Genomic DNA, 12,409 nt, shown 5'->3' with positions numbered 1-12,409 from the left:
CATAAAATCTCGCCAATTCTTTCGACTATTCAATCTAGGAGCTTTTCTAGGCATACATCATGAACACGTTGGACCAGAGACCTCCGAGTGAAGTGAATTCCCTTTCGGAGCTGGTGGCACGATGCCGACTTCACATGAAACAAAAAGTCAGTTTTCGGCCAGTTTGGTGTATTTCATGTATCACTGCCACAACACATCACATTGTAGGACATTGAGGCCATTATCTCTATTTTTAACACTATTATTGGAAATTGTTACCATTGTTTTTAAGAAAAGTTTAAATCAATTTCGATTTATTTTATCCTCACCATATAAGGAGCTGCTTTGGGAACAATACACAATTTCTATTGAAACCCAAAAACAACAACTTCTTTCACAGATCGATCCAAGTATTGTTGTATTTGGGTTTCCTTAATGTCAAGACACCAATGTGTCAATCAATAATTTTTGAAAGTTTCAACAAAATTGGGTGGCACTAAACAACGAAAATTGAGTAGGACGACACTTGAACTTAAAACAATTAAAAACGAAATAATGGTAATTTAATAAAAAAAAGAAACACTAAAGCATGCTACACAGCAGTTAAAACTGGGGAGAACAAGAAAATGGGGAAAGGCAGAAAAAAAAAAAGAAAATAACTTTTGTCATGTTCACATATATTTTCTTGTATATACATACATATGTATAACAATTTGTGGTTAAAGTAGAAAACTACATGGCTATAGATAGGTATGTTGTTGGTGGAACGAATGAAAAAAAAAACAACAACAAACAAAAAAATGGCACAAATAATTAAAATTGTTTAAATAGAATAAACAAATAAAGACATTATTTGAGCGACAACAACGAAGACGACGACAACAATAACATTACAAATTAATAGAAAATGTGTTATATGAACTGTATATAGATATGTAGGTAGGTAGGTGGGTATTATGTATTGATTTGTGAGACAGCCGGTAAGTAAGTTAGGGTAATGTGGACGTGGTTAATGAATTGCTGGATGATGATAGCTGGCTGGTGCTGGCGGGTCTGCTTTGCTTACCTTCTAAAATGAATAACCTAATTTGAAATGTAGTAGTTGAATTATTAGTATTGTGGCAAATTTACTTATTAGATTATTATCATATTTTCTTTTTCTTTTTTCTTATATGAAAATGATTTTCTTTTACTTTGCTATAAAATTTTTTCACTTCATAACTACAATATACTGAAACTTTAACTGAGGAGCTAACAACACACACTTGTCGTATAGATAATAAAACGTAGAAAATAGAAAAACGAAACAAATCAATAAACTTTTTGACAAGACTGCCACCAGCCAAGACAGTTTTTACTCCAAAGACGACGACGACATATCCTGAGAGAAAGAGCGAAAGAGAGTAAGCGAAGCAAATGTAATGCGCATGTACCAAACCACATGAAAATGGTGTGGCCAGAAAACTGTGATTTTTTTCCTTCTTCTGCTTCTTCTTTAAGTAGTGTAATTAAATAATAAAAGTAACAATAACTGCAATAAATTGGTTATTAATGTATTTAAATTGTTATTGGGAGTAAAATTATGGACATTAGCAAAGGGAGAGTGTGAGAGTAGGCCCTTGTAGTGTTTTATTATAAGTTTGACAATCAGCTGTTTGTTGGTGTTATGAAAATAAAAGAAACTTGAACAACTCTGCCAAACCCAAGAGTTGTTCTGCAGAAAATTTCATGAAAGAGAACCCCGATTTATGTGTACGAATAGAAATGATTGTGATTAGGATCACACTATTTCCTTTACCAATTTCCTGCTTGCTTGTTTCATGAAACTTTCTGCGTGAATCTTAAAAGTTTCAACAACATAACTATAGGCTGCTTTTGAGTACAAAAAGAGGAGGTGTGAAATTTTCCACATTCAGCTCCCTTTCTACTCTCTAATAAAAGGCAGCCAAAAAATATTATTTATTTTTTATTTTTTTAAATTATCATAACATGAAGCATTTATGATTCCATTTTTATGAATATTGTAAATTCTATCTGAAGGGTTTCTTTACAAAATATTTCAATAAAAAAAATAGTAAAAATTTAGTTCCTGTCCCAATGTAAGGTAATTCGTTAGCGTATTTTACAGGGTGAGATAAAAAAACGGCAACCAACTTCAGACTTCTGTCATTTCTAAGCCACTCGTCCGACAGTTGTTAAAATTACCCCAGTGACAGCTCATTACGTTGTTTACAAGCGTACAAAAGCATTTTGGTGAGCATTTTCCAGAAAAAATTATTCGTGATGGAATTCAAGCGTGTGATTTCTTTATATTTGGCGGGAAAAACAAACTCGTTACCGTGATACTGGGAGCGTAACCCGAAGTCAAGAAAGTTCGAAAGTAAAGAAGCGACTTGATCGAAACCCAGGACGCATTGGCCGAAAAATGGCTCGTGAGCTGAACATATCGCAATATTCCATTTGGCAAATATTTAAAAATGAGCTCCGGGTAATGCCATGGAAATTCCAAAGAAGAAAATAGACTCAAAAGAGCTAAAGAGTAGCTTCGCTTGGCAGAAAGTGTTGATGGTGAACTGCCGAATTTAGTTTTCTTCCATGAGAAAACATTCGTTGTCCAGCAGTTTTTAAACAAACAAAATGATCGTGTTTACTTGCGAAAGAGGTCAGCTGAAAATGTGCATCTTCGGTTGGCCACCAGAACTCAAGCGCCGGCCATACTGATGGTGTGGGCTGCCATAACAGCCGATGGTCGCTGCTCGTATTAAACTACCGTGTCATCAGAATAAATGCCGCGAAAATATTCTGAAGGGTGTATTAAAGTCATGGGCACGCAAACATTTTGGCCGCAGACCTTGGACATTCCAACAGGACTCAGCACGCGCCACCCAAGAATGGTTACAAAATGAATGGTTACAAATGAAAGGAACGATTCCAGCGCATAATGGCCACCAAAATCCCCGGATACCAATCCGCTGGACTATTGTGTCTGGAGTATTTGGAAAAGCAAGGTTGGCACTAAAAAATACCAAAGTGTCGATCACCTCAAGCAAGCGATTCGCAAAAATACCGCAGAGCAACATTCGGCCAGTGTGTAACGGTTTCATCGGCCTTTTCAAAGCCAAAATTCGTGCCAGAGGTGACTAATTCGAACAAATCTAAACTTATTCTCAAATTTGATGCTATTTCTGAAATTGTTTGGTTTCATTCAATAAAATTTAAAATAAGAAATGTAAAAATTATGGCCTTTGACTTTGTTGCAGTTTTTTTTATCTCACCCTGTATAGAATCTTTCTTATAACATTGGACTTTCCTTACCATATCTTTTGGATTTTATGTACCACAAGAGGGTCTGGATGGATGAACATCCAGTTACGCATTGCAACCCCAAAGCAAGTGTACACTGATGTCTGTTGGTTAACCTAATTGGCTTTTTGGAAATGTGCGATACGATGCTTATGTCTGGCGGACTGTGCCATGATACCTTGCTTTTTTTACCAAGCAAATCGGGATTAGGTCAATTAAAGCTGACAGCATTTATCCCTGGCCACAATACAACCTCTAATTTTAGACGATAACGCTATTAAGATTTATTGTATGGGTCCCTAGAGATCAGCCCCTGGCAAATAGTTCTGTATAAAACCGAACTATATTTCATTGATCTAGACTTGCTGTACCGCTGCCATCGAAATATTTAAGATGGCTGTCAGAAGACTGGAAGTAGAGTTCCAAACTCAAAAACCACTGTGAAGTATTAACATGAGTCTATAGACTAGGAAATCTTAAATTCATCGACTATCTTCATTCTCTACAACGAATCTAAACAGATCTGCCTAGAAAGATGATTGACAAACTGAACCGTACCGTTGTAACCTAAAGTATTTCAAAATCGTAAAGGTTTTTGTTTATTGTCAAACTTCAGGAAGTACTGTTTTTGGACCTATAATTTTTTTAAATCCATTAAAATCCGTATTCCCAAATTACAGCCAATTCGGTTGAAAAAATGGGAAACTCATCTAAAATCTTATCTATCAGCAATCCAACGGCGTATTGGAAAAATACAATTCGTCTGGATTCTTAGAACTTTGTAACATATTAAAACACAAATTGCAAAGTTACATTTTTAAAAAGAGAAATGTAACCTAGAAAATTGTAGACAAAAAAAAAATATAAAAAAATAATTTTAAAATTCAAATATGTCTTCCTTTGAAAGAGCCACGCCGATGTACATCGAGTGCATTATATTGTATTTCAATAAAAAAGAATAGCCTTCTCTATTCTAAATCGATTTTCTTATTTTTTATATATCATATCTGTATCTTTTTGATTGCTTTTAAAAGGGAATGCAATTATATACTTACTCTCGTTTAAGATGGGCAATGTTGTTAGTTCACAATTCTTTGACACATTGTAGCGTGAACTTGTTTGTCGTTTCTCCTTTTTCACAATGGGTGTTGTAGTTAAGTTTAAACCTTTAGTTATGGGTGTTGGTGGGGGAGCATCCCGTGGAGGTGTGCTTAGATTTTCTTTATTGGCCTGCAAAGAGGAAACATGAGTTTTAATGACTTTTGCATACAAAAATTGTAGCATAAATATAATAAAAATCTAAATAAATTGTTGGACCATTCCTCCAAAATTAATCTAAAACCAAATCAGTGGTTGATATTTAAAAAATAAAAAATTTAGTTGATATTTTGTTATTTCCAAAAAAATCTGTTAAAAAAAAAAAACAGGGAAATTCCCATGGGTTTTTTGATATTTAAAATAGGTATTGTTCTATAGGTATTGATTCTAAATAGAATCAAAGAAAGGAAAGCGATGTATCTAAATTATTACTGCTTCTCATTCGGACCTAAAATCCTGATGGGAAATAGTATCACATATGTAAATATTCTAAACATAAGTAGCCGCCCATTCCTTCATCCGAATACAAATCCAAAGATGCTTGATACAAATTTCAATGCTTGATTTACAAATAACACATAAAATAAAAAACATAAGTAGACTAATGGGTGAAAAGAATACAAGTCTTAACAATAATTGTAATATGTTGCAAAGAAGAAAACTGAAGCCATTCATAAACATATGTGTATTCATATCGTCTATACGGGATGGTGGTATGTTGGCATGTATATGTACAACACATAATGGAATGCAATGCAAACATATCTATTTAACTTACCTCCTTTTTGATAGCAGCTGAAAATGGAGGCGACGACGATGAAGAAGAACCGGAACTTGTATTACCACTGGCCAATGTATTTGTAACCACAATTGGTATGGAAGCTGTTGTCGCCGATGTCGTTGTTATATTATTACTGTTATTTTCCTTGATACCGTTGCTGGTGGTGCTAGTAGTGGTGGTTATCTTCGTATTTATGCTATTGTTATTATTATTGTTGTTGTTATTGACAACCACCGGCGACACCACAACATCCACGGGTTTGGAAGATGGTGTATTTGGCTGTAACGTTGTTGCTGCCTTATTATCCATAACGGGTTAAGGAGCCACCTTTCTTCGTTTTTTGTAGTTATTATTTTCCGTGACGTTATTGTTCCACTCTATGTTGATAGGTAGTAGGTTTGTAGTTAGGTATTATTTAGATGTCAACAATTCCAATCGACTTAGAATATGGGGTATGTGTTGTGAGGATAGTACAATGTTGTTGTTGTCAATTGATGAAGACAAACGTGCACACACTTATTTGTGATTACCACTCACATACGACGGACGACAACAACCACAACAACAAATGACTCAACTAGAAAATCAATAATGAACAAATAAAAGTCATATTAGAAGAAATATAGACAGCAATTTGTTTAAATTATTATTAGATGTGTTTTTTTTATTCTCATGCCTATTTTGAGGAGGACAATACAAATTTAAACAATAAAGACAAGGAAATAAATCAAACATCCTAGTTTCAACATTAGTCCGGTTTACAATGTGTAACGGAACAAACTGTATGTGGCCAAGGATTGACACCTAAACTCAATCTGTAACAACTGTCCGGCTGCTTGAGCATTAACAACAACTAAAGGTGAGAATACATAAAACGCTTTTTTGACAGCCTTAAGTCATCGACTGGCTTCTTCGGAAATGAACAAAGGAGCCTAGATCCAAAATCGAACTATGTCAACCTAAAACTCCTTTATTCCCCTACGAAGAAGCCAGCCAAAAAAGCGTTTTATGTTTTCTCACCTTAAAAGCATATCGTTTTTCATTTTAAACTTGTAGCAAATGAGAAATTTTTTTTTATAATATAATCAAATATAATCGAAACTGTATTTTTTTCTACTAACGTCTGATGAAAATTAAATATCACCTAATAATTGGCGGTTTGATAGTGTTTACCACATTTAACAATTATATAATTAGAGATAAAAAATTCGAGTCCACATTTGCTCCCTAAGTTTTATTGTTAATAGTTTCTCTTTTATGAATATATTCTACAAATGTTTAGAAATAATACCTATAATCAATTAATTATTTTAAGTTTACAACAATGTTTGTTCAACTATATTTTGATACATGTTAAGTATCCCTTAATGACCAAAGGTTTTAAAGTTGATACCACACTTAAGAATTAATGCATTCAGATTCAACCACCACCACATTTTTGTGCTTAAAAGTATTACGGCCTGAATTATTTTAATAACGAACTTTAATATTTTATGCCATTTACAAAGTATACCAATTATGGTTGTCAGAGCATTTTGTTGTCACTGTGCCTAGTTCTCAACTCATTTTGCAAATCGTTGTTGAGAGAGCAACAGGTGAATGTTAACACAACACATTACGTTTCTTAATGATAGCTTGATTTAAGAAGAAAAAACTATTTATTTATAATATTAAAGGAAAAATGAAAACCTTTTCAATCAGGATACAAAAGAAAACGATGAATTAAACTTTCTGTAGGGATAATCTTTTCATTTCTAAGATCACTTATTTCTAGAGAGAGAGAGAGTTAACATATGTCATCAATAAGATTAGTGTTGCCAATACTAAAGTTCTTAAATTACACCCAATTACCTCTGCCGTTTATCATTTTGGACATAGATTAATTGGAATGCGTACAAATCAGAATCAATCTGAACTTATGTTACTAAACAGAAAAGCTACTTAAATAAATCAATTTCTTGTTACTTTTCCGTTTGTCTTTATCGAAGGTGTTTAAAACACTCTAAATTTTCACCTTAAACTTTAAAACATTCTATAGAACAGACCACATAAAAAGCCGGTTTGGAGTAGTCTAATACCCAACCGGTTTCGATGTGTGGAATTGATGTCACTGTTGCCATTGACTCCCGATAAATCAACAACAAACGAGAATTTTCATTGAAATATTAATAAAATTCCTTTTTATAAAAAATTCCATTCTATTACAAAATAACATTTAAATTTTTATTATCAATGAAAACACTGTAGTGTAAAATACCTATTAGGAGAGAGTTTTTTTCATCAAAACAAATGGCGGACGCAAAATAGGCAACAAGTATAAATGTGTGTTCGTTGTTTATATGCATGTAGGTATCAACGTATCATCATCATCATCACAATAAATTATGATGAATACCTTACAGCGTATAGGACCACCTCTAATATGATTTATAATGCAATTTTCTTTCACATTCAACAAATATTTCATTTTAGTTAAAAACTTATTTAACATGGTTAGTTGTCTTTATTTTTGTTTTTTGGTTTTTCTTTTTAATACGCACCCCCAATTTGCGGAATATTTTATTAATTTTCTCTTTTCCTCGATTTAAATTTGAAAACATTAAAATATAATTCTGCAATTGTATGTAAAATTTAACAAAAATATACTATGTTCTTGTTGTAGAATGCTATTTAGCACAGATGGGAATAATTGTAATTGGGATCGTTCTCAGCGCGACACACACACACGCGCGAACGCACTTTTGTTAGCCCGTTTGTCAACCTCTTTTTACTGTCTTGTTCGTTCTATTTTCGTTATTATAGAGGCGCACAATGGTTATTACATTAGTTTCTCTTCTTTTCCTCCAATAATAATTCTTCAATAAAATGATGAACTACAAATATTTGATTTGATTTGCACTTTCAATCACCAACATAAAATCTAGAAAGTAGATCGTAACATGAAGAAGCAATCAATCAAGCGATAACGAAACCTATCCGATTATCTTTACAAACTTCTATTACATGAAGTACATTTTGTAAATTTCACCTTTTCAAACATACATATTAAATACGCTCTAAATATATCACTTTTAAACAATTATTAGATAATTATATTGAAAAGAAATCTTCGCGAATTTCTTTTTCTTTTGCGAAAAAGAAAAAACGACGACGACGTTTACTGACTGACCAGAGTTACCACACGACAAGTAGATGTTAAGTTGTTGTCTGCCTAATTTCTTACCGCAACGTATAACGTGTAGTGGTACTGGAAATTGTTGCGCGCTGTGCGTTTGTTAGCCGGCGGTTTGGTTGACAGATTATGTTTGCAGTCTTTGTTTTCTTCTTCTATATACCAGGGATCTATTAATCAAGATTATAATACACATCTCTCAGTCAGCCACATTGTTCTTAAAGCCTAGAAAATGTGTAAATGTATAAATCTTATAAAATCTGTTAATATAACCATTATAAGTGGATTTTTAGCATTATTTTACTCACCTATTACTCAGATATTTAAAAGTCCTCCCAATGTAGTTTCATTTCATTTCATTTCATTTCATTTATTTACCTTACAAAGAAATATAAATAAGCCCACAGGGCCCATAACTTATATTATCTATCTACAATACCCTAACATAATACAAATTGAATGATTAATTCAAACTTAACAAATAACATATTAAACCTAATAATTTATCTTAATAATTCACGAGAAGCTCGAACCCTACACCTCGATTCACCATCACCAACTAAACAATAGTCTAGTAGAGCAGTGAAAAAGTGTAGCAGAAACGAGCTAAAAATAAGAGATAACTATTTTATTACTCACAAAACAGAGTATAAATAGTAACTCACATTATACCCTACAAATAAAATTAAGAAGATAATATAGTGGCTCCCCAGCCCAAACAAAAAGAAAAGCAAAAAGAAAGACCCATAATAAACCGACGCAACCACTACAAAAACATAGCCTACATATTTAGGCGAAGGTATTCAATTACTTTAACCCTAAACAGATAATTGGTATGGGCAAAAGTACGTAAGGCCAAAGGAAGCTGATTCCACAATCTCACCGCCCTAACCACAAATGATCTCTCACCAATGGAGGACGAAAACCTTGGACACAACAATTGAGGATTTCGAGATGATCTACAAAACAAAAAGTTGTCACGAAGAGGACAGTCAAAATTGCACATAACACTGTAATGAAATTGAAGAATACGAAGATCAACGTAGCTGCTAAATGGCAATCCCAGGAGATCATTAACAAAACAAGAAACATGATCACCACGACGCAAGCCATACACATAACGAACAATCGAATTTACCGCCCTACGGATACGTTGCATTTGAGAAGAAGTAGTACCGGAGACTACCTCTAGACAATAATTTACCTGCGATAGCAGCAAGGATACAACCACTCTCTTCCTAACATGACAAGGCAAATAAGCATTAAGACAATACAGCCTCCGCAGCTGAAACCTTATACGACAAAGCAAGGAATCAATGTGTCTCTTAAAGTCCAACTTCCGATCAATTATAACACCAAGACATTTCATTTCATCAACAAATTTCACTAACACAGAACCCACAGTAATATTAAGAGAACCACCATTACCATGATCATTGAACAGCATAGCTTTAGTTTTATTCCAATTAATCATAAGGCCATTTAGCGAAATCCACGACGAAAGAGACAAAACAATAGAATTAACCAACCCTTCCAACCCAGCAATATCAGCCTCTCTGAAGAAAACATGAATATCATCTGCATACAAAAACAGACAACACCTGTCATCAACAACTGAGTGCACAATGTCATTAATGAACATAATAAATAACAACGGTCCCAGTACAGAACCTTGCGGGACTCCACATTGGACACTACAAACTTCAGACGAAACACCCAAATGAACAACAAACTGAGACCTACCTTCCAAATATGAAGCCATTAAACGACACGCAGAAGATGAAAAACCAAACTTAAACCTCAGCTTGTCAAGTAAAAGGGAATGGTTTATCGAATCAAAAGCCTTTGACAAGTCAAGGCCCAATAATAACCCAACATCAGATGAATTAAATACATCTCTGATCATGTCAGTAAGATATAATAAGTGCGTGGTCGTACTACATCGCCGCCGAAAACCAAACTGAGAACTACTCAATAGCCTACGATCATCAAGGAAGTCAACAATCGCTTCTTTAATAATATGCTCAACGATTTTTGACATAGCAGGTAGAATGCTAATGGGACGCAGATTCGGCAAATCAAATGATTCACCAGTTTTCGGCACAGGAACAATTCGTGCAACCTTCCACGCCCGAGGAAAAGTAGATGTCATAAAAATCGAGTTAACAAAATGCAGGAAATGACAGGAAATGTATGGAAATATAAGTTTAAAAAACTTTACTGGCACGCCATCAACCCCCACAGCTCCCGACTTAACTTTATTTAATGACCTTACAACATCAGAATAAAATATGCAATAAAACCGAAAAACATCATCTCCCACATGACCCTCACTATAAAGAGACTGACCACGCTCACCCACAAAACCAGGATTCCCACTGGAAAAATAATGATTAGCAGCATTGACATCAATTGGTGGAGCTTCATTATCACTACCCAAAACACCAAACGACTTTAGAGATTTCCACAGCTGATTATTATTCATACGACCAAAGAGATCATTATAGTACTTACGCCTCTCATTCCTCATCACAGCCTTACAACGATTCCTATACATACAATATATTATTCTATTACCCTCCATAGGTCGCTTGCGCCACTCAAAGTACGCAAGATCTCTAAACATCCGTGCCGATTTTACCACATCAGATTCCAACCATGCATCATTCCTGGGGTTGACCTTACGAACAGAAACAGGAACGAAAGACAATAGCGCGTTAAACAACAAATCAAATAGTGAAAGTTGACAATTCACATCAGAAGTGGAATATAAGGGGTTGAAGTCAAAATCGGATATGAAATTTAAAATGCCCAACCAATCCGCTCGGCCAAAGTTACGATACTCAATAAATCTCTCCTCTGAAAATACAGGCAGGTTAAGCGAACCAAAAACAAAGGCATGGTGCGATATACCAGGACATCGACCCTGAGATGAGAAACCCAAGGACAAATTATCACTAGTAAGGCAAAAATCAATTAACGAGGTAGAGTTATGGGCCAAATCATAATGGGTAGGTTTCATGTTATGCACAATAGTTAGCCCCAATGATCTGCATAATCCTCTCATCGAAACAGAGTTCGAAGACACAAATAAATTACAGTTAAAATCGCCAAGGACAATGATATTAGAGAAGCGATCAAACAAACTCTCATGTACATCACAGAAAGACTGAACATCGCCATGGGGAAGATATACTACCGCCACAAGCAAAACCAATGCCCCAATATTCAACTCAACACACACCGACTCACAAACACCAAAATTATTTGAGCGAAAAACTACCTTATAAGGAATGCCACTACCAATATAGAGACATACCCCACCACCAACACGACCAACACGATCACTCCGCACCAGCTTATATCCTGGAACAACCAACGATTTCGATGAGACTGCAGAATTAAGCCAAGATTCAGTGACACCAAAAATGCTGATACCACTACCAACCAGCAAGGATCGAAGCTCATCAATTTTATTATTGAATCTCGATGGGCGAATACTTTGGCAGTTCAAGTGGCCATACGTTAGTTTACCAGACAAACCCTCAAATAAGGGTTTAAAAAAGTGAGCGTCATTAATTATGGGTCCCAGATTATCATCAAGTGACATCAAACCAAATAAAGGGGCTGGGGAGCAAAATTATGTAAATTCGATTTCGCATCTTAAACTAAAAATTGAAAAATATAAATATATAAATAAAAAAAAATAAATAATAAATAATAATATGAAAGATTATTTAGAACAAATAAGCAATAATTTGCATCAAGAAAACAATTAAATTGCCAATGAGATCAAAACAAAATTAATATTTACATTACATGACTACACTCCCAGCAGCATATCACCAACCAACGGAGCACCACCCGGTTGCAGAGGACAACTACGAGCAAATTCAAGAAGCTCTTGTCGCTCAAAAATTGTTTTACTTCCATCAGCAAGTATTACCTCAACTTGAGGTTCATCACTATTTAACAACCTGAATTTCTTAATCTTCTTCTTCTTGAGCAGGCCTCTGCAGGCAAAAACAAGACTAGATGCCGATTTAACAAGATGATCATTTAAGTAGATACGGGAC

General features: G+C 34.5%; 1 protein-coding gene across 8 annotated transcripts in view; it reads right to left on the bottom strand.

Moving 5' to 3' along the window:
- Positions 1-8,316, bottom strand: part of LOC131800666 (serine/threonine-protein phosphatase 2A 56 kDa regulatory subunit gamma isoform-like) — a 28,630-nt gene extending 20,314 nt beyond the window's left edge. The window contains exons 1-3 of one of the 8 annotated variants that reach the window (XM_059118257.1): positions 8,204-8,316; positions 5,159-5,738; positions 4,338-4,512 (exon numbers count right to left, since the gene is read on the bottom strand). In XM_059118257.1, coding sequence (XP_058974240.1) covers positions 4,338-4,512; positions 5,159-5,470 — 487 coding nt within the window. In that variant the 5' untranslated portion in view covers positions 5,471-5,738; positions 8,204-8,316. Of the gene's footprint in view, positions 1-1,045; positions 1,230-4,337; positions 4,513-5,158; positions 5,739-7,701; positions 8,082-8,189 lie in introns of those variants that run through there. The other 7 variants (XM_059118255.1, XM_059118256.1, XM_059118258.1 and 4 more) reach the window with 7 other exon arrangements.
- Between the last annotated feature and the right edge of the window lie 4,093 nt (positions 8,317-12,409).

Source organism: Musca domestica, unplaced genomic scaffold, assembly GCF_030504385.1.
Source record: "Musca domestica strain aabys unplaced genomic scaffold, Musca_domestica.polishedcontigs.V.1.1 12, whole genome shotgun sequence".
Taxonomy (NCBI): Eukaryota; Metazoa; Arthropoda; class Insecta; order Diptera; family Muscidae; genus Musca; species Musca domestica.
This window is presented reverse-complemented; position numbering and strand designations above follow the sequence as displayed.